At 48.2% G+C, this 22,627-nt stretch overlaps 1 protein-coding gene across 1 annotated transcript in view; it reads left to right on the plus strand.

Moving 5' to 3' along the window:
- The first annotated feature begins 10,433 nt into the window (after nucleotides 1-10,433).
- Nucleotides 10,434-22,627, plus strand: part of FAM131B (family with sequence similarity 131 member B) — a 50,463-nt gene continuing 38,269 nt past the window's right edge. The window contains exon 1 of the mRNA XM_060269037.2: nucleotides 10,434-10,787. Coding sequence (XP_060125020.2) covers nucleotides 10,760-10,787 — 28 coding nt within the window. The 5' untranslated portion in view covers nucleotides 10,434-10,759. The remainder of the gene's footprint in view (nucleotides 10,788-22,627) is intronic.

Consider the following 22,627-nt stretch of genomic DNA (forward strand, 5'->3'; position numbering starts at 1 on the left):
AAGAAGTACAATATGCTCATAATACTTGGGCTCATGGAAACAAAATGGCCAGATCACGCTCAGGTGAGGAGCAAGAGGAAGCAGTGTGACAATTGACGATAGGGACCACCCGCAAAAACATTGTTTGTGACTAACTGCCCACCCAGAAAAAGTGTGTTAACAGACTTTTACATCAGCAATGACTGTGGATGTATAGTCTCTTGTTTTTACTTAATGGGTTCTTCACAGGAAGAAGTAACCTGGATTAAATGTAAAAAATAATAAGTATGGGCAGGCATTTTGATTTTCCATTCTGACTGATGAAGATTTATGTGTAACTCAAAAGCCTTCTTTCTCCTGTATCAATAAGGCGTTGTTCTGTCTTGCTACCTATTTTGTGTCTTTTCAGAACTTCAGTCTTAAAATGTTACACATACCTACAAAGTGGATAGCCATGAATTTGTTTTTGTCCCTCCCACAAGCCCCCTGTGAAATGGACAACTTCCCCTCTTGCTTTGCTGCTTCTACACTGAGGTCCACCTCCGAGGGCCTTCCGGTGGTTCCCTCACTGCGAGAAGTGAGGTTACAGGGAACCAGGCAGAGGGCCTTCTTGGCAGTGGCGTCCGCCCTGTGGAACGCCCTCCCATCAGATGTCAAGGAAAGAGACAACAATCTGACTTTTAGGTGTCTGAAAACAGCCCTGTTTAGGGAAGTTTTTAATGTTTGATCTTTTATCGTGTTTTTAATATTCTGTTGGGAGCTGCCCAGAGTGGCTGGGGAAACCCAGCCAGATGGACAGGGTATAAATACTGTATTTTTCCGTGTATAAGACTATGCTCCCCCCCCAATTTTTTAAAGTTTAAAATTGGGGGTCATCTTATACATGGAATGTTGCAATTAATTATTTCTTAATTTGGGGCTCAAAAATAGGCGTCGTCTTATACACGGAAAAATATGGTAATAAATAAATAATATATATATAAATAATAATGCCGCCTCAGAGATTACTTTTGCTCCAGCCAATGTGGAACTGATTCTCCAGACTGGCATGAAAACATGGCTTCCTGTGTTATTTATTTCCTTAAACTAGATTCATTGAGCTTGCTCTACAACTGATCTGCAAGCCTAAATTAACACAGAATAAATTTGTTCAGCAGAGGTGGCAAATACATGCTTAGAGGTCGGAAATTTGTATGTTTCATCTTATCCAGCCACACATTCGTGTGAGAACATTGCGCTGAAGAATGAATGGTAACTGACCAGCGTAGCTACTGGTACTGAATGGTTGGTTCAAGAAACCAGTATTAACTTCAGATCAGTGTATGTGTGATCAGGCTGGTGTACTGTGTAATTTATTTGTAATATTAGCTATGCTCGACTATGCCAGAATGGACATTGTACAAATAATCAGGTACTGCTTTATCTCCAGGGCATGAGAATTTCAGCCCTGGTTGGATGTGTTCCTGGAGGTTTCATGGCATGATGTCATGGCTTTAGATTTCATGCATTCCTGGGGAATCTGTAGTCTCGTTGGCTTTGGAAAAACAAAGACATGGAGAGAACTAAGAAAGAGCCAATAACACCAATAATTCCTGGATTATTCCTCTGTGATGTCCCCCCTCTCCCCCGCCCTGGTTATTTGCAGCGCAAATATGTCCTGGAAAGATGTCTACCATTCTTGGGAGACTTCAGAACAGTAGAAAAACGATTTATCCACCTTTCAGGATCAAAGGGATTAGATTATAATGAAGCAGTTAATGGGATAGGGGAGAGATACACATAGCCTTTGGTGACTTAAAGTCACATTAGTCTGCACAGCATGACATGCAGCAGCCGTGGTCAGGATCGGTTTCCTTGTAAGCAGCATACTAAGGGCTTCCAGACAGTTGCTGTTTTGGACAGGATTCTGTCACATAACTAGCAAATTCAAGTTGCGCAACTGTAGCTCGTTGGAAGGTCTTGTGCAACAAGCCAGCTTCCCCCAAAGATCAGTTTTGTTTTGTTTTGTTGTGCTAAGTAAAATGATTAGAAAGCGTACTGCGAATCATAGGATAATGCTTGCTTTGGTGCAAATGTCATCTGGCTTCCCCCTCAAACAAATCGGAGTGGATGCTCATTAAATAGCAAACGTCGTATACTCTCCCTGCAAGCCAATCAGGATGAATGCTCCTTATACAGATTCCCCGGAAGTGCCCTAACTTATGCAAAAACGCATAAAGCTTAACAAATGTTAAACGCAAACAAACCACACAAAGCAATCTCAAAGCAACTATGAAAGTGGACAGTTTAAAACAGCTGCAGAATCGAAAGGCTGAGAAAGCAGCAGAGTAAGGCTCCTTCCCAATGGAAGGTTTAACACAAATGGGTCATTTCAGACTTTCTACAAATCCCCGTTTTAACTGTCACTGTGCTGCTTGCTGTCCACATCAGGGGGCAGAGCTTGGTGGCATATGCCTCTGGATGTGCCAGGTATACAACTATTTCTACACCTGTGTCTGCACATCTTTTTCTTTTTAACATTATGCAATTGGCAAAATGGAGGCTTGCACATTTTCCAAGGTGGCTGAGCAACATCCATGCCTTTTTGGGTTTTTAACAGAAGTTAAACACTTGTCTTGAACAAGTGATATTTGTGTAAGACTTACACGACACAAGAGTGATAAAGAGGCCTTGAACAAGACCTGTGTGTGTGTGTGTGTGTGTGTGTGTGTTTCCAACCCAATGTATGCACTACAATTACAAACTCCGAGGCAATTCCCCATTTGTGTTTTGTGGTGAACGTGAGAGAAGAGGTCCTGAAGCTTCGGCTGTTGAAATTCAAACATGCCTTCAGCCTGTCGTGATTGGTAGAAATAGACATTTGAGCTGTCTGAAAAAAAACAGCTGGGTTGTGCTCTGGTGAGGAGCAGACAGGAGTCGGTGTGTGTGGCATGCCCACTGAAACATCACATATATGATGAACCACCCTAAAAAAAATTTAAAAGTCCCAACCCACCACAAACAATATTCCACATCAGCAGTGACTGCAGATCTACAATGGGTGGTGCTTGCTTTTTGAATTTTCCACAGAAAGGGGGAATTCAGATTAAATGCTTACAAATATGGCATTTCGCTGACAGAGATTGTGGCACAGCTGCAAAAAACTTGTGTGTGAGCGGCACTCCTTCCACAACAAACTCCCACCCAAGTTCAGTTCTCCACTGCCTCGCAACCACTGTCTCCTTCAGGAACAATGCCCCTCCTCAGCGCACCACTGGCTACCTCTGAGACTCAGGTGGACAGATCTGCTCTGACCACTTCAGTCAGCCAGGATGGGAAAGGCCAGAACCTCAAAGCAGCCTGTGCACATCCTCAGGGAGAACAAACCGAAATATAGCCATTGCAACATGGACAGATGGTGCCTTAGCAGCTCCCACCTCTGACCGTGCCCCCAAAGTGGAACCCAGGCATTTTTAGAGCATTTCTGTGCAACATCTGCTTCCGTCGGGACACACAGGCAGGAATATTCGGAATTGTGCGGGGCTGCCCCATGTGGCAGGCTGCTGAACTGCATGTTGCAGCAACTGCATAAGCAGTTTGATATGCTCATAACCCACTAACACGGCTTCCCGATCCTTAGCATCAAGACTTCTCTGAGCTCTTGTTTCTGCATCCTTTGATTGCTCTTTGCTTCCGTCTTGTTTCTGCCTTGTTCTTCTCTACCTTTATTTCTGGTCCTGGCTTTAGTCCTGATTGGCTCTGTCCCATGGTTCCTGGCCCATGGCCCAGCCCCATCGGGTTCCTTACAAATATACGAGTTGAGCATTGGCACAGGTAAGCATCCAGACAAAACGCTAGCTTTAAAACCACATCAGTGCCCCTAAAAGCAATCAGCATCCCAGCACTGTTTGGCGGAATGGAAGGATACAAACAGAAGAAGCAAATATACAAAATGACTTGGCCATGTGAACTGCCAAAGAGTCTCCATCATCTGCCCTGGCCCTGAATGTCGTGTGTGAAGTAGCTAGTAGCCACCAGCCCACAAATGACATTGAGCAAGCACCTCCTAGCCTTTAGTGCCTATTGAAGAATCACAGTTGGCTCTTGCACTTGACACAACATAATACATTTATCTGGTGCTGTGCCTAGTTTCAGGGCTGTGGTTGGATGGTTCAATGCAGCTGTGCTCTGCATGTAGTGAAAGTTGTGAGGTAGGAGAGTTGGAAAAAAAGTTCACATCTGGCAACCTTGGGTTTCAGAAAGTATATAGGTCAGGGGTCAGCAAACTTTTTCAGCAGGGGGCCGGTCCACTGTCCCTCAGACCTTGGGGGGGCAGACTATATTTTTTTGGGGGGTGGAATTAATTCCTATGCCCCACAAATAACCCAGAGATGCATTTTAAATAAAAGGACACATTCTACTCATGTAAAAACACACTGATTCCCGGACTGTCCGCGGGCCGGATTTAGGTGGCGATTGGGCCACATCCGGCCCCTGGACCTTAGTTTGGGGACCCCTGATATAGGTAGATGAGTCTAAAAAGCCTGGGACACAAATTTTGACAGCCCTCTAGCAGCAATCCAACCATCTGGTAATTTCAAACTTGCTTGCTCAGGATTCCAGCGAATTGGGAGGTGATGACAGATTTGTAACCTTGCCTTGACCTCGAAGCAGATGGGCAGTCTCCATAATATGTACATGGGACAAAATCTTGCAGCTACGTCACAAATGGCAGCAGCCCTCAAGTGTGGCAACCTCTCACCATAAAGCACAAGAAAGGATGAACTGAAATTTTAAATGTCCCATAAACAGAGAATAAATCTGAACCACTCTCCCGATGTGGGAGAGACATGTTTTGTTGTAGCTGAGGCAGATGTTGTGCTGCTGCAGATCCACCGTGCCGTTTCTTCTCCTTGAGCTCCTCCCAGCACACTGGGAGTAGGATTTTTAAAAATCTGGCATTATTTCGGCTATGGCTTCAGATAAAACCTGAACTGGCTCAAACACAGGAAGGAAATCCTTGCTCAGCAATAGTGCCCCTGATTATTATTAAAGCTGACATCGGCTGGAACTGTGGCCCAGGGTTAAGAATGTGTCTGTGCAGAAGATCATGCACTTTTCCCAATGGTTGTATACAGACTCCAGTGTCAGAGGGAGGAAGACTAAGAATTGCAGGAGCTGGGGGGGGGAGAATATGAGTGGCAACCTTGCTATGGTGCTCAGGTCTTCCTTGCATGCAGGACTAGATGAGCCCTTGATCTGATCCAGCAGAACTCGTCTTATGTTTGTATGTCATAAGAACACAGGTGAACTCACTTGTCCATCTAGCCGAGACTGGCTATCCTGTCTGGCGGCGACTCAACAAAATCTTAGATTTGTTGTTGGCTGGATTGATCCTGGGACCTGCCAAAATATGTGCTCTGCTGCTGAGCTACCTAAGCCACACATACCCCACAGCTCTGTTCAGTGCTGCACCCCCCCCCCCAAGCTTTTTGCAGTTTGGCAATGGGAGAAGGAGGAACTTAAGAAGCTCCGTTCTCATTGCTGTGATTAAAACAGTATTTGGGCTGTACCGCTCGTTCTTAAACAGGGGCGTAGCCAGGATCAAAACTGGGGGGGGGGGGCAAGCCATGGTCGTTCAGGGGCGGAGCCAAGGCACGGGAGGGGCCACGAAGTGGGAATGTGGGCGGGGCTACAGGGCCAGTGGGCCCAATGACATTGTGGCGGCGGCGGCAGCGGCCACCTTGTGCTTCTGGGGCTGGCAGCGTTGGCAGCTACCCTGCTTGGCTGGAGAGGATGGGAGGGTCGGGCAGGCAAGAGGGGGTGGCAGGGCGGGCGAGGGCGAGGCAAGGCACGGCCGCAGCCACGACGGCTCCAAGGCGTTGCTGCATATCAGCATAATATTTCAACCATGTCGTGGGTTCAAGCCCCACCTTAGGAAAAAATTCCTGCATTGCAGGGGGTTGGACTAGATGACCCTTGTGGTCCCTTCCGACTACAATTCTATGATTCTATTGATATATTACCATAGCATATGCATCATTCTGCTTTCTTGAATTGTCCTACTCCTAGGCATAGCAGCCAACTCCTAGAGGCCTAGGTGCCTCTCCCCTCCCCCCCCCAATTACTGGTAAATACCGTATTTGAAAGAGTCACCCCCCCATGTTGATGGGCTTTCTATGTGGGGCTTATCTGCCCCCCCCCCAGTATTTTATTAAGAATGGAAGAGGGAGGGAAGGAAGGAAGAAATAGAGAGAGGGATAACTCATATTTACGGGTGTCTCTGGGTGACGCTGTGATGCTGGAACTCTGCAGCAAGAGGACGGGAGGGTCGGGCAGGCGAGAGAGGGTGGCAGGGCGGGCGAGGGCGAGGCAAGGCATGGCCGCAGTCACGACAGCTCCGAGGCATTGCTGCATATCAGCATAATATTTCAACCATGTCTTGGGTTCAAGCCCCACCTTAGGAAAAAATTCCTGCATTGCAGGGGGTTGGACTAGATGACCCTTGTGGTCCCTTCTGACTACAATTCTATGATTCTATTGATATATTACCATAGCATATGCATCATTCTGCTTTCTTGAATTGTCCTACTCCTAGGCATAGCAGCCAACTCCTAGAGGCCTAGGTGCCTCTCCCCTCCCCCCCCCAATTACTGGTAAATACCGTATTTGAAAGAGTCACCCCCCATGTTGATGGGCTTTCTATGTGGGGCTTATCTGCCCCCCCAGTATTTTATTAAGGATGGAAGAGGGAGGGAAGGAAGGAAGAAATAGAGAGAGGGATAACTCATATTTTTGGGTGCCTCTGGGTGACGCTGTGATGCTGGAACTCTGCAGCAAGAGGAGTCTTGTAAGCAGCTTTCTCTCTGCTTGATTTACAGCAGGCACGTCCAACAGGTAGATTGTGATCTACCAGTAGATCACTGGATGTCTGTGGTAGATCACTGGTAGGTCACTGGCACCCCTAAAAAAAGCTCACCCAAAATTTTCCTCCTCCCTAAAAAAAAGTTGAACTATGACCTGAAGCCCTAAACAAAAATGGGCCTCCCTCCCTCCTAAAAGAAGCTCAACAAGTTTGACCTAAACCCCCAAAAACAGGGCTTCCCTTCCTTAAAAAAACTCAACAGCTTTGACCTGAACCCCCCAAAAGGGGGTAGATCACTCCCAGTTTTTAACTCTGTGAGTAGATCAGAGTCTCTTGGGAGGTGGCCACCCCTGATTTACAGTATACAGATGCAGGAGGAGGGGCAGGCTGGAACACCTGTGTTTTTTATAAACATCACTGTGTCTGTCAAAGCTACAGCCCCCCCTTTCTTATTCACTTCCTTTTAGCCTTGCAGAGCCACCTTAGTCAAATTGAATCCTCTGCACCCTCATTAAATCATCAATAGAACTCTTAATGTGATTCCTGAATGCTCATTAACAACTCCCACTCAAGAACAATAGGGTGAATTGGTCAGCTATCGAAACTTGCCTGGGGATATCTGCTCCATTGTCTTAACTGCTTAACTACTGGTAGCCACTTTGCTTTATTTATTTGATGTGTTTTTGTTACAGCTACAGGTGTATCTGAAGAAGTGTGCATGCACACGAAAGCTCATACCAAAATATAAACTTAGTTGGTCTTTAAGGTGCTACTGAAGGAATTTTTTATTTTGTTACAGCTGTGTGTCCCCCCCCCCCAGCAAGCGGAGACTTAGCTGCTCTTGCTAAAGCAAAGCCCTTTCCACTTCAGTTTTTGGAGGGGAAAAGTGCTGGTTATGGTCTGTAAAATACATTAATTTTTTGCTTCTAGGGGGGGCAGCTGCCCCCTCCTGCCCCCCCTGCCTACGCCCATGTTCTTAAATGCACCTTCAGAACAAAAATAATAAAATGAAATGGGCATGTTAAGGAGTTAAGCTAGGACACTTCTTCCTGGCAAGGAGCTTTCAATGGGGAAGGATCCCATTGGAAACAGAACAAAGTCCGCACTAAGGTTGTGGGTCGACTAGTATCCAGAGATAAAATGCATCTCCCACCCGAACTCCCAACACCACTTGGGGGCTCCAATTGCTCAACATCATGCCTGCTAGCAGAGCAGTAACAGTTGTATTTGTAAGCTTTGGAAATGTTTGGTTTGTTGACCTTTATTCACCAGATGTCTCTCTCCAGCTATCATCATTGGAATAGCAATGCTCATTAAGGGGGGGGGGGGTGGCTCCTATGGTCTAGGGCAGGCATAGGCAACCTTGGCTCTCCAGATGTTTTGGAACTACAACTCCCATGATCCCTAGCTAACAGGGCCAGTGGTCAGGGATCATGGGAGTTGTAGTTCCAAAACATCCGAAGAACCAAGTTTGCCTATGCCTGGTCTAGGGCAATCACAACCCTGCTGGGGGATCTGTGAAAGGGCGTTGTGAGGCAGCCATGCGCACCTGATGGCAAGTGGGTTCTGGTCCAGGCAAGACTCTGCCCCAATATATCTGTCAGTGTTTCAGGGTGCCTCTTTCGCCTCCCCCCACCCCGCCCCTGCAAGAGACTAACTGGGCTGCTGTCTCTCTGGCATTGGGCCTGCAGGCCCCATCACCCCCACCCACCCACGTGGAGAGATAAGGGCTGCCGGCGGGTCTCCCGCGCGTTCCCCGAAGATCAGGTCGCCGGAGGAGGGGCACCTTTGGACCGGATCGACAGCGGGGAGCTGCTCTGGTCGTCCCGGTAGCTCGCTCCTCCCTACCCGTCCCGGCTGGCTGCCGCCCTCCTTCAAGCTCTACGTCAGATCTGCCTGCTGGTTCCTGGCTCTCGAGCGCGCGCCGGGGATCCCCTCCTTCGCGCCCCGCCACTACCCCCGGCCTCCCCGTCTGGCAAGGGCAGGAACCCCCCTCGCACGCGCTGCAGACAATGCGATGGATGCTGCCGCGCCGTCCACTGCGGGTGTGGTGCGTGCTCGGAGGCGCCGCTGCACTTCCCGGCGGCGGACGCGAGGAGGCTCCGGCGCACGCGCCTCCTTCTGGGTCAGAGGCGCAGAGCCCGAAAGCGCCACCAAAAGAAAAAAGCGGCCCCAGCTCTCTATCCCTCCCCGTGCGCCTTCTGTCTGCCCGGGGCAAAGGGGGTTTGCCAGGGGTGCCAACTTGAAAAAAATAATTGGAGAGGGGGGCAGGTAAGCCCCGCCTCGCATAATCGATCGTTTGGTGCGATGCACGCACACTATTTCAATGGCAATGCCCGTCAGCTCTTGGGGGGGGGGAAATAAAATATTTGAGAGGGCTGCCTTCCCCCAAGTTGACAGGCATTGCCATTCAAATAGTGCGCGTGCACCCCACGTGATCTAGTATGGGGGCGGGGCTTGCCCACTTCACCAATATTTCATTCAAGTGGGCACCCCTACTCGCCAATATTTTATTGGGGGTTACTCGGCCCCTAGGAGCTGGCTGCTGTGGCTATGGGGCTTGGGATGCCCGGGAGCTGGCATCGCCCATCCCTCTCGCGCGCTCTGTCCCGATGGGCCTCGCTGTTCTTCTCCTGCAGCGCCCCCCTGCGCACGTCGACTCGCGTTAGGCGCGGGCTTCCTCCCTGGCGAAGGCCGAAGACGACTGCAGTCGTAGCCGCTCTTCGCCGGCTGCCCTTCTGTGCGCAGTGCCCTCTCCCGGGAGCCAGGTGGGCGAACGCACAGGCTTGGCAGCCGCAGCCAACCAGCGGCGGCTCTGCTTCTGAACAGGTGCGGATTACAATAAAAAAAATTCCTTCAGTAGCACCTTAAAGACCAACTAAGTTTTTATTTTGGTATGAGCTTTCGTGTGCATGCACACTTCTTCAGATACCAGGTGCGGATTACGACACCCGCCGGACTCTCCTCCCCGACCCTTGACCCGAGGCGGCGACCCCGGCGTCTGAACCCCCGCCACGATGCCACCTATAGGATCCAAGAACTGTAGAGTTGGACGGGACCTCCAGGGTCATCTAGCCCAACCCTCTGCAACGCAGGAATCTCGACTAAAGCATCCGTGGCAGATGGCCACACCACCTCCTAGGGACAACCGCAACAACCCGTGTGAACACTCACGGCTAGCTGGCTGGCTTTCTCCACCCACCCACCCGCCCCGTTTGCTCCTCGGTGCCGTTTCGTACGGCGTCGGCAGCATGCCTCAAAATGGCCCCCTGGTAAAGAGCGGAGACCTGCTCTGCTTTCTCGTGTGAACGTGCCGACACGCTGCTTTGCAGCTTCTCCTCCTCACCAGCCACCCGCCCCCCTGGCATGGCAGGGCGTGTACCAGGCCGGCTGCTCGCTCGCAGGCAGCCCCCCAGCAGCAGCAGCAGAGCGCGTCTCCTTGCCGCCTTGCGCTCCTCGCCCGCTCCCTCCTTCCTCCCGCCGCGGCTCCGGCTCAGCCAATGGCAGCGCCGCGCCGGGCTCGGGAGCTGTTTACCCAATAAACTGAGCCCTCCTCGCCTCCCTCCCTCGTGAGCCCCGGGAGCATCTTCCTTCCACCGAGCCGGGCAGAGAGAGAGGGAGACGGCAGGCAGGCAGGCAGGCAGGAGGCGGGTCTGGCTGCTCGTCGGGGAAGCGTCTCGCACGGCTCCCTCGGGGCGCCTCGGCCTGCCGGGCTCGCGCGCGCCTTCACCCCTAGGCGCGGTGATGAGCAGCCTTGCGGGGGCCCCGGCGGGCCGCCCTGGGGACTCGCCGTGACGGAGCCCCCGCTCCGCAGCCCCGCCGCCGCCTCCTGCTTCGGTGCGCACAGGCTGCGGCGGCCGCTTCCCCCGCCGCCTCCTGCTGCACCTGCTCCTGCGCGCCCTCCCCGACGAGGGAGCCCCGCGGGCCGGAGGAAGGATGGGTTGCATCGGCTCCAGGACTGTCGGTAAGGAGAGGCGGAGAAGCGAGGCGGGGAAGAAGGGGCCTTAGGCTGGAAGGGCCGTCTCCCACCGCCCCCACCCCTGTCTGGGTGGAAGAATGGGCCGCTTCACTGTGCCTGAGTGGGGAGGGGGTCTCGCTGGCTGGCCCCACGTCTGGAGTGCGTGGTCTCCCCTTTGCAGCCCGGGCTGGCTCTCAGCTGCTGCCAGGATGAGAGCCCCCCATCCCCAAGGGAGGGGAGCTGAGCGGGGTTGGCAGCGGCAGGCGCACTGGGAGGCAGGAGGCGTGCTTCCCCTGTGACAAGGGGAGACAGAAAGAGAGGAGAGTCACCGCCTCCGTCTTCCCCCAGGAATGCCCATAGCTTGCTGGCCTAGGTGCCTTTGGCGTGGAGATGGATGGAGAAACCCTTCAGGTAAAGAATAAGGAATGGCAGTGGCGAGACGATTCCACCACTCCTTGAGTGAGTTTCCGACCAGCGCCTGGGTTGCCAGCTGATCCCTTCCCCTCCCCTTCGTGGTTATTGTTATCAGATTCTCCATATCACTGCAGTGATGGCTGCTCATCCCTCTCTCCCTCCCTCCCTGTGGCTGCCCACGCCTCAACACAAGGAGCAGCCACTGGATCCCTCCCACAAGACTGGAGTGCCTTGCCAAGGGCACCCCCCCCCCCCGCTTGCCTCGCATCCCTCTAGAATCTCTAATGGCACCCGCCCACCACGGTCTCCAGCCGGGTTTACATCCTGCAGCCTCAGGCATTTCCAAAGAATTGCAAAACGAAAAGGACATTTTCGGGGATGAGTCTTTCCAAAGGCCCTTCCAAGCACGAGGCGTATCAGGGGGGTGGGGGGTGGGCACCACTTCAGAGGCGTCCAGGCTGGGCTTTTGACCCATGTGCCACAATCTTCCGGGCAGGCTCAGTGCAAAAGGGAGGAAGGTCAGGAAATCTGTTGGATGAGTATTGCCTAGGAAACCCGTCCCAGTGGATTGTGCCCCACCCACATTGTCCATTAGTGGTGGTGCTGCCATTTAGCTTTTCCAACCCTGGCACTGAAATGCTTTGGGGCGAGCTCTGCCTCTTTCCCCCCCTGTGCGATGTTTGGCATATCGGTTAAATTACTCTTTCGCGTTTGTTTAACATTCCTTCCCTGCCGGGGCTCGTGGTGCATTGCAATATAGATCCTGTTTCACCCTCACAGTGCAAGAGTAAATTAGACGGAGGCAGCAATTGCAACTGCACTTGCCAGTCCCTTCACCGACTCTTGTTATTTCCAAGCAAACATGCTCAGGAATAACAGTGGCTTGCCCGTTGCGTTGCCCACCCAGTGAACTTGGTGGCTTGGCAGAGATTTGAAGGTGTCCTGACTGAGTCTCTTCCTTCTTCCCAGTAACCAATACATCTCCTTCCCCCTTTCACTTCAGAAAGCATAGCAGTCGTCAGCAGGGAATTGGTGCTTTATTGAATATGGTGTCATTATAGGTAGCAATTTGTTTGGAGGCTATGGAAGCCTTGCTTCTCCCTGATTCATGGCACCTGCTTAATAGGTACCGGTAGTACCTGTGGCCTCAGTATGGGGCAGTGAGACCTGAGAACCCTCACCCCTTAAATGTGCTATATAGGAACATAGGAAGCTGACTTACACTAAGTCAGATCATTTATCTAGCTCAGGGTTGCCGGCTAACTGGCAGTGCCTCTCCAGGGTTTCAGGTGGGTCTATCCCAGCCGTACCTTGAGATGCCAGGGGTAGAACACGGCACCTTCTGTGCATGAAGTAGGTGTTCCACTGATGAGCTTCCACAACATAGTGTGGTGTGCCACGTACTAAGGATGTGGTCCTCCTGCGTTGCTGAAATGGAGTTGTACCCCTGAAATGAGTTGTACCCTAATTTTTTATCTAATGTCGGAGTTTTCTTCTAGCCATGCTAGTGTTGGTAGTCTGCTATACCCTTCCTTGGAAGTGAGATCTCATGACTTTGCCTGTGTAGGGAATCTGGTGACTCTTACTGGTGGCCCTAACCTTTGGTGGCAGAGCGGGAGATCCATAAGCCCCAGGTAGGAGCCATTCATTAATGTCGGTCTTGCCTAGCTTCTGTTTCCTTCAGTGAGGCTTATGTAGGAGAGCTTTCAGTGCTGCATGCCCGTGAATGGCGTCTAGGTATTTTCTGCCTCCGTCACTCAAATGCTTAGACTGACCTTTACTCTAAAATTTCAATATTTTGTAAAATGACTGTTGTAGTGTTTGTTGTTGTTTAGCCGTTTAGTCGTGTCCGACTCTTCGTGACCCCATGGACCATAGCACGCCAGGCACTCCTGTCTTCCACTGCCTCCCGCAGTTTGGTCAAACTCATGTTCGTAGCTTCGAGAACACTGTTAAATGTATGCATTTGACAGCTACATAACAGAATGTTGAGCTGTAGGGATTGAAGTATTTTGGACTTAGTTTTAAGGTGTTCCACCAGACCTCAAGGAAACATCTTGCACATTGGGTGAACCCTTGCTTATTAGCATGTTAGGATCCCCTTGAAAAGTTGCCCGTGCACCTGATAAGGCAGCATCTTTTGCACACACACACACACACACACACACACACACACAAAACCACCCCAAAAGAACCACCCAGTTGCCATCATAAAGGCATCAGACTTCCAAGTTGACATAGGATTTTTTACTGGTTTTGCTGTGACACACTAAAGGCAAGCATATATTAAAGTCAACTGGTTGCTGCTTCTGATTGAAACTACTTGTGAAAATTGGGGGAGGGCGTTATTTGCAGCAGAAAAGTGACAGGGAGGAATGCTTGCAGTGATATCTTACCCATGGCTATTCAGAAGTATGTCTCATTTGAGTTCAATGGAGCTTTCCCCCAGAAGTGTATAGGATTGCAGCCCTAACCCTTTCCCCCATGCACTGCTTTCCCCATGTTTGCAAGGGTTTAGAAGGGCTGATAAGGCAGGTAGGCGAAAACATCTGGACTGCTCCAAGTTGGCGAGGACTCTCTTAAAGGCTGAAGACTGAGCTTTCACAATGCACTGGTAGCTATTGGTCTGTGCTGTGCACATCTGTGCCACGGTTGCCTTTAGATAAATAGATCTGATAGGTTTTTAGAGTGCTTCGATCATTCTGTCACACTATATCCCGCAACCAATGGGTATAGTTGGAGTACGCTGCTTTTGTTTATTTGTCTTTCAGATTCTAATCTGTTAAGCTGAAAATAACAACATATTTATGGGAGATGATATACAACCGGTTTGAGCCAGGGGGTGGTCGAACAAAGGAATGAATGTTAACACACCATGGGTAATAATGACTCTGTCATTCACATAGGTATAAACAAAATCTGGAATATAGGCTAACCCAGTGTTCCCCAGCCTTGTGTCCTCTGGGTGTTTTGGACAACAATTCCCATCAGCCCCAGCCAGCATTACCAGTGGTCAAGGATGATGGGTGCTGTAGTCCATAAAGGTCTATATAGAGCACTTCATTGGGTAAGGTCAAGTGGTCAAGGATGATGGGTGCTGTAGTCCATAAAGGTCTATATAGAGCACTTCATTGGGTAAGGCTGGACTAACCTGTGGCCCTGCAGGTGATGTTAGGCTGCAACCAGTAATCCCTGGTCATAGGCTGTGCTGACTGATTGAAGTTGGAATCCAACAATGTCTGGAGAGTCACCAGTTAGCCACTCCGGGCCTCAAATGAGATGTAGTCTGTAGTTCTGGTAAGAATGGAATGCCACCATTAGCTATGGTTTCCCTTGGTAGCATTGCTCTGTTTCTTGGGAAATCTCTGTGGTGCAAACCACTTATTCTTTGCACTGGGTGCGAGAGTGTGGAGAACAAGTTGATTCTCCACCAAAATTTCCAATAAGGACTGTGACAGTAGTCATTGTGTATGACTCTATATCTTCTAGATCGCTGGTAGTGATGGGCAGCCTGTGGCTCGAGGGACCATATGCACCCTAGATCTAATGTGATTCATGTGGAAAGTGAATCATGTAGCTTGGTACCACTGACCACCAGCTGCAGCACACATCCCCAGAGGTATAACCCCTGACGGAATGTGTCCTTGAGGGGTGAAGGAAGGCTCTCCATCTTCGAACTACTCTCATCATGCTAACTTCATCTCTCAAAAATCTTGCTTGTCTCTGTCCCTATATACTTTCTGTCCTGTTGTCAGGTGAGCAATAAATTACACAGAGCAAGTGAAGTTAACTTTATAGTAGAAGAAACAAGGTAATGCCAGGCCTAAAGAGCACAGCAACTCTTCCCAGTAGGTCTTGCCCCATGAGGCAGTTGTGGGGATCCCAGGTGCTTCCCAAGCAACCTGAAACTTAGCCGGCACTCCTGTCTCTGCTCTTCCCTCTCTTCATACCTCTTCTGGTCCTGGGAGACCAATGGGGGAGGGAGAGCTTGTCGCAGCAGGAGTGGGAGACATCCTGGTTTCTTCACCAGGTAGACTCATCTCTGCCTCTTGGCTTCCCTCCTCTTCTGCTTCAGCTTCTGCCTCTGATTCTGGTCCCTAAGCCCTGTTAGCTCTTCAGCTTCCTCACCTCCTTCTCTCCCAGTCTTCTCCCTCTGACCACTTCATCTTCCCTTGGTGGTTTCACAGCTGGTTCCTCCCACCATTCCTCTGAGTCTACCCAGTCCATGACACATGGACATATGCTTCTGTTTACTAAGATGAATTGATAATGTCACCTTTTAGTTCCCCCTTCCTGAGTTCTTAAAAGGTGCTAGCTTCCGACACCTCCTCTTCCCAGTCTTCTCCCTTGGACCACTCATTGCTGTCTCACCGCCACTCCCCAGGCTCTGAGCCTTCTTCCCTTGGGGGTTCCCCAGCTGGTGCCTCCTCCCACTCCTCTGCGCCCAGCCTGTCACTGACACCTGTTGAGGCCTTTTCCTTATAACATTTCAGCACATAGTCCAAGATGGCATAGTTCAGGTATATTACCCATTAATCTAAATCAAAACCAATCTCATCCGTCTCCCCAAACATACCGCACTCTTTCTCTTGCGTACGAATCCACAGCATCTGATGATCTTCCTTTCCGTATCACCCACGCATTCTCCTAAAATAACAAGCGCCCTCCCCGGTGACACCCACTCTTGGTTGGCCAAGCATTTATCCGAGCTGCTCGTAATTATCCGTTTAGGAGACTTTTAAGGCAAATTAGGACCGAGTGCCTGAAGCAAACAATATTGTGAAGGGTCAAGTTTATGCATATTCCCACAAGGGTTCTCCTGCTGAATTTGTGTAGAAGAAAGTGGCAGTCATGGTTGGTGATGGCGGTGGAGAAATCCCCACTTAAAATCTCACCTCTGTCGTGAGCTCACTCACCTCCTCCTCTGCCTGCCATCTGAAGACCATAATGCTCCCATAAATTTGTTCATGGCTGTGCTGTTGCTGACTTGGCTGCTGTCTCTTTCCTCCCCCCTTCCAAACCGACTGCACAACATTACTGAGTCTGGGTAGAGGTGGAAGCATTGCAATGCCCTTGCCTTGCTCAACCTGCCACTGTGAAGCATTCTCATCTCTGTGGGGGAAGCACAAATCTCTCTGCTGATGCGTCTTCGAAATGCCAAGCTGGTCGGGGGGTTTAACAGGCTCTGAGCAATGTGAACAAGGCTCCTGGTAACATGGGATATGATTCAGAGCTTGCTGTGAGTATGTGGTTCTCTGCCATTGCAGTCTCATCATCTGGGAAGCACAGCGGCTGTGAAATGTGAGGGTGGTAGAACTGATCATAACCAGGGATGCCAATTTCATGCTTTAGTGTGTGTGTGTGAGAGAGAGAGAGGGGGGGGGGGATCTTCTTGAAACAAGGTACTACATGGTGCTGTTTTCTTCAAAGTAAGTCTTGTTGTCTTCAGGTAGGTGTGCACAGGATTGCAGCCTCGATCAGATTCCTTTTCCTGTTAGGTTTTTTTTTAAAATAAATAAATAAAAGGAACATAAAATGAAATAAGCAAGAGCAACATGGAACAAAATGACAGTGGGAAGCGTAGCATAGAAATAAAACCAAAAACAACATTGTTATAAAACTGATGGAAAGAGAAGAAAGCAAATCAAATAATTATTACAGCTTGTTCATAAAGACAAGGTTAGTTTAAGAAACGGAGAGGGCACCTCCTAAATAATGAGCAACAGATCTGCTGGTTTTCAAGCGCTAATACAGTAATATAGAGCCTTTCTACCCTGATCATTTAACTGAGGCTGCAGTGGCACACACGGGAATAAGTCCCACTGAACTGAGTAAACATGTATAGCATGTCACGAGGTCCATTGCTTTTCTAATCCATTTCATTTTTTTGCTTTCCTGTCCTTTGCGTGTGTCAACCTGGCAACAAGATGTGTAAGAAAATATTGCTGATAAAAAATTTTTATTGAGAAATGCTGCCATATAACTTGCCGGTAACACTGCATTAAGAAGGGATATTATAGGCGATTCGCTGTATTGTGAAGATCTCATGAGGCACATGAATTCAATGTGTGTGTGTGTAAAAAAAATAAATCACCTTTGTGTGCTGAATCAACACCTGTAACATGGATCTCAGTTCTGTATTGTCAAATGACGATTGCATTGGTAATTGCCTCCTAATATTTGTTGCATGTAAGTGAATAAAAAGTGCTAAAGTTTCGAAATATTTTCTGGTCTCTATTCTATCTAAACATCTACTACTTTATTTGCTCTTCCAGTAAGGTAGGGTGCACTTCAGATATTTTGTAAGATTCCTCTGGGGATACCTTTTTAGTAAAATTCAAACTCTTGTCTTTTGTCCAGGTAATATAGGCTTGGATCCAGAGATCCTGCGGCCCACACAGGCGGTACTTTCATTCTTGCAGGGTGGGTTGCTGTTACACCACAACAACACTACACAAATGTCCCTTAAGTAGCTAATCTAAAGGATTTCCGAATCCTCTGGAGCTAGTTTTCGTTAGGAGAGAGAGCAGACAGGAGGACATCAGTGAATCCCCTAAATGAGAGGAACTGACTCCAGCTGCTTCTTTGCATCTAGCCCACTAAACCTCTGCTATAAAAAAAACAAAAACAAAATATTTGGAAGTATTGGTAGAAAGGGATGGGTCTTGAACTCACTTTATTCATGTATTGTAGGAATTAAGACTCTGGTCTCTGAAGGCTTTCATAGATGCTTGTAGTACTTGCAACAAGAAACAATGAAAGAAAACATTAAAGCCAGCAGAGCAGCCGTAAAAGCAGGGGAGAATGTTCATTTTTAATAATTATTCTCCCAATGAAAGATCTATTGAAATCAGACCATAACCATATCATTCTGGACCCCTTTCCAGTCATTGGGTATAATTTTTAAGCACTCTGATTGTCATTATAATAAAATTAAGTGGTATATCAGGGCTTTCAGTCGGGGTTGTTTAAAAGCAAGGCTCCTGTGTCTTTTAACCAGAAAGGCAGCGAGGTGGGGAAATAGAATGGAAATCTACTAATGAAAATAGTTTGGAAGTTATTTAGAAATAGCTTTCGAGGAGGCTATTGAACCCTTGCTCTGCCTCCCTGCGAAGATAGTAGTTTGATGACAAATTATGTGGGTCTCCAGTATGTTAAAAGATGCCGCGCCGGTGATACATAACTTCTCCCCTTCCCCATACACAGATAAAGGAGGCTGGAAATTTGATCTTGGGATGAACGATTGGATACGATTAGTGTCTGCTATTTGATTTTTGACAGTCTGCACATCACCCGTTCCTTCTATCCTTGCTTGGAAGAAGTAGAGCTGGAGCAAAGGGTAATATTCCAGCACATTTTACTCAGAGTAGACCTACCGTACTGCAATTAATGGGCCTAACTTAGCCATGTACATTCATTTCAGTGGGGTCTGTTCTTGGTGAAAGTTAGTTGAATACCACCTGGAGAGCTAAAATGTCCTATTCTGTCTGCAAGGCACTCTTGAGTCTATACTGGGTCAGACTCTTTCTTGACCATGTGCAGGAAATATATTATTTTATCTGGGGCTCAGTCACAGATGGCCTCAGCACTGGAAGCATGTCTGCTTTCTTGAGATCAATTATAAGATGGAAATAAACATCAGATGCTGAACATTCATTACGAAGTAGTAATATGTCCAGCTCTGCCTTGAGAGTTCTTACAACAAGCATTTGGTTAGCCTTGTACTGAGGAGGGCCTGTCATTCTTGTGTGTAGAAGCTGTGTTTAGATGTCACACCATAGCAGGGTTTCCCAAACTTGGGTCTACAAGTGTATTTTTGGACTACTGTTCCCATCATCCCTGAGCACTGGTCCTGCTAGCTAGGGATGATGGGAGTTGTAGTCCAAAAACAGCTAGAAACCCAGGTTTAGGAAACCCTGCACTATAGTTTAGTGACACCTGAATAAGCCTAGCCTCTTCTTAGGGTGACACATTCCGCCAATGTGTTCAGATGCTTCTGCTTTTAGTTAAACATAGCTTGCCCTGTCACCCAGACCCAGAATTATTGATAACTTAAAACAAGCCATCTTCGGAAACCATGACTTGAAGCTGGTTTGTTTTAAAACTAACCATAGTTTGTCAGTTTGGGTGACATGGCAAACCATGGTTTGCCAAAAGTGGAAGCAAACACTTCCAATCGCCTTCTTGAAATGATTCAGAAGGAAGAGGGGCGAGGTATTAGTGTGGGAGCACAAAGGGAGTGTACACTTGTTCATGTCTTGTTAAGCCACGTTTTTTGTATAGCATCTGAACACATCCAATCTGTCTCTGCGCAGAACCCCAAGAGACCCATTGCCTCCTGGTTCCAGGTTCCTCACCATATAGAATTTCACTGTTCCTCCTGCTGTACTCCATATGCCCCTCAAATAAATGCTCTGAAATATATTCTAATTTTCAGGAGCTGATCATCAGGGGTGGGAGCACTGAAGTTGATCAGTGAACCCTACATGAAGATGTGCCTGAAAGGATCTTTGGATCCAGCTTACGGATACTCTGTTCAGCATGTTAAACAAGATTTTATTTATTTTAAATATTTGTAGGTGAATGGAGTATTGGTCTGGTCACTTGCTTGGGTTTGGGTTTATAGCCAGGTTTAGATAGAGCTGCACTTCTCTTGGAATTTTAGGTCCATGGCTTGGGGTGTTGCTTTATCTGCTGCTAGGGAAGTGGGTGGCACTGTGATCTAAACCACCGAGCCTCTTGGGCTTTGCCGATCGGAAGGTTGACGGTCCGAATCCCCGCGACAGAGTGAGCTCCCGTTGCTCTGTCCCAGCTCCTGCCAACCTAGCTGTTCAAAAGCATGCCAGTGCAAGTAGATAAATAGGTACCGCTGCGGCGGGAAGGTAAACAGTGTTTCCATGCACTCTGGTTTCTTTCACAGTGTTCTGTTGCATCAGAAGCGGTTTAGTCATGCTGGCCACATGACCTGGAAAGCTGTCTGTGGACAAACGCCGGCTCCCTCAGCTTGAAAGCGAGATGAGCGCCGCAACCCCATAGTCGCCTTTGACTGGACTTAACCGTCCAGGGGTCCTTTCCCTTTACCTTTTACCTGCTGCTCCTGCTTGATGTGTGGCCAACATTGGTAGTGAAGGTTGCTTGGTGCCAGCTACAGCTCTTCCAGACGACCTTGGACTTTTCAGCAACCATTCACATTCCAGTAGCTAGACTACTGGAAGACACTTTACACAGGACTGCCCTTGGAAGCTGCAGTGTGGAAACTGCAACAAGTTCAAAATTATGCTGCCAGAATGTCTTGGGATGCTAAGAGGGTTTTATTCCATTATGCCAGTTTTGCATGATATATATTGGTCACAGTTATTTAACTGGGGCAAAGAACTCCTGACTCGTGACATATTTTAACATGGTGCAATGTTTTTGATTTGTTACCCGGTAGCTGCCTGGAGTCTCTTTTGAAAATTAGGCGGGATTTAAAATAAATAAATAAAGTATGTGTAATTAGTTCTGGTTCTCAGTGTAGTTACATGACCCTTTTGAGGATCATCCAAAACAAAATTGTTTTTCAAACTTCGTGCCTTCAAGGGACTGTTTTCCAACCAGTGTGTCTACTGAGGTACTCCGTGTCTTCCATGAACTTCTACGGATTGTTGAAGTTTGCGGTGTGATGGTAGGGTGCATTGTCAGTTCGGATGGAGTGCTGGCAACGTCTTGGCCCTCACTGTTGGCACTGCCTGAACTATGAGATCACCGCAGAGCCCATCCAACACTCTCCAACAGCTGCAGATTAACAGGAGAAGATCAACAACGGTAGACAAACTATCTTTCAAGAAAGGATTGCTGAGATAAGGCAAGCAAAGTGCCCAAAGTACAGTATAAACACAAAGTAATTTGCTGCTGTTTATCATAATCAGTCTACCAAGTCATGTGGTATTCATTTGGGAGTGGTTTCCTGCTTCTAGGAAATAAGTAAGGCATTGCTTAATCTTAAGATGTGTGTTTTGGAGGTCTGATTGAAGGACTGCATTTGGACAATCATATATTGGCTTATTAAGATGAAATACACATGAGCCGATACAGCTGCTTCTCTTCTCCGTTTGTGCTGCATAACAATAAAACCAGGAAGGCTCTAATTAACTCTAGTTTGTCTGAACAGGGAAAACCATGGTTTATCAGTTTCTGAACGAGCCAAGATCTCAAACCACAGTTTGAAGTGGCTTTTTGTTTGTTTGTTTTTGTTTTGCAATCCTAGCTTATACTAAAGGTTTTAAGTATAGTTTTCCAGGTTGGACTAAATGAGAAACTATGGTTTAATTAGAGACTTTCCTAGTTTAATCATGTGAAGGGAAGAGTGTTGGGGTTGCGTGCACAGGGAACAGGCCAACCAAATGAGAGATGATTATGTAAACCAGGCCAGTGGAAAGGACAGCGGGGCAGGAAGGATGGAGGCCCTTGAAAGAGAAAGAGCTAATCAAATTTGGCATTATTAAGAGACCAGAGCTGGGTGGTGATAGCTCCATAATGCATTAAAGCTGATTGGGGAGGCAGTGCCAAACCACAGCGTGCCTTCAAGCAGCGAGGAAGGGGAGGGCAAATGGAAGAAAAGAATACAGCGGACCAGGGGGATCTATCATTAAAAAGGAAAGGTTAGCTGTGTTGGGCTATAATCCTAACTCACTTTACCTGGAAGTAATCCCAGTTGAATTCAATATGGCCTACTTCTGAGGAGACATGGCTAGAATTGCATTGTTAGTCTTGTCATGGTAAGAAAGCAAAAAGCGCAGGCCAGAATCTAACTGAATTACCTCTGGCATGAGTTTTCCATCTAAGGCAGCAGCCTTTTTCATCAAACCCAGGGCATTTTCCCACTAGGACTCAGTTCCGGCATCTCTCAGGTGGGCACCATTGCCATTATAAGGGAGGCGTTCATGGAGAGTTCCAACACTTCTTTGTCTATAAAAACAGCACTGATCAAACCTGGAATCGAACAAGAAGTAGGTGGTGACTTTAACATGAGGTTTTTGAATGTGTAGACACCGCCCTGGGGCAGGAACTAACTTGTTTTATAGCTCTGTAAGCCATTGCAGCAAGATGAACACATACTTAAACAAAGGTCAGCTTATCTGTCTGACTGAAAACCATGCTTTTACATGTGGCAACTGCATATTTTCTGTTTTGCTTCATGTTCATTCACTAGGAAGCACAATCGTAGCTTCCTGGTGGTGCCTGTTACCTGCATGCACACAGCAAAACATGTGTGCTGTCATCATGCTATCATTTACATGTGTTTTCCCAACACACAATAACTGTGTGCAAGAGTTTCTTAATGTTTGAAGCTGCCTGTCCATAGAGAGAAGGCAAATGACCGTGGAGCTGAGTATACTATGTGAACTTGTAACTTGGGTAGCAGCAGCAGCAGGTCACCAACAGCTTGCACT

This window comes from Zootoca vivipara, chromosome 15 (genome assembly GCF_965207765.1).
Source record: "Zootoca vivipara chromosome 15, rZooViv2.hap1.1, whole genome shotgun sequence".
In the NCBI taxonomy this organism is placed as follows: domain Eukaryota; kingdom Metazoa; phylum Chordata; class Lepidosauria; order Squamata; family Lacertidae; genus Zootoca; species Zootoca vivipara.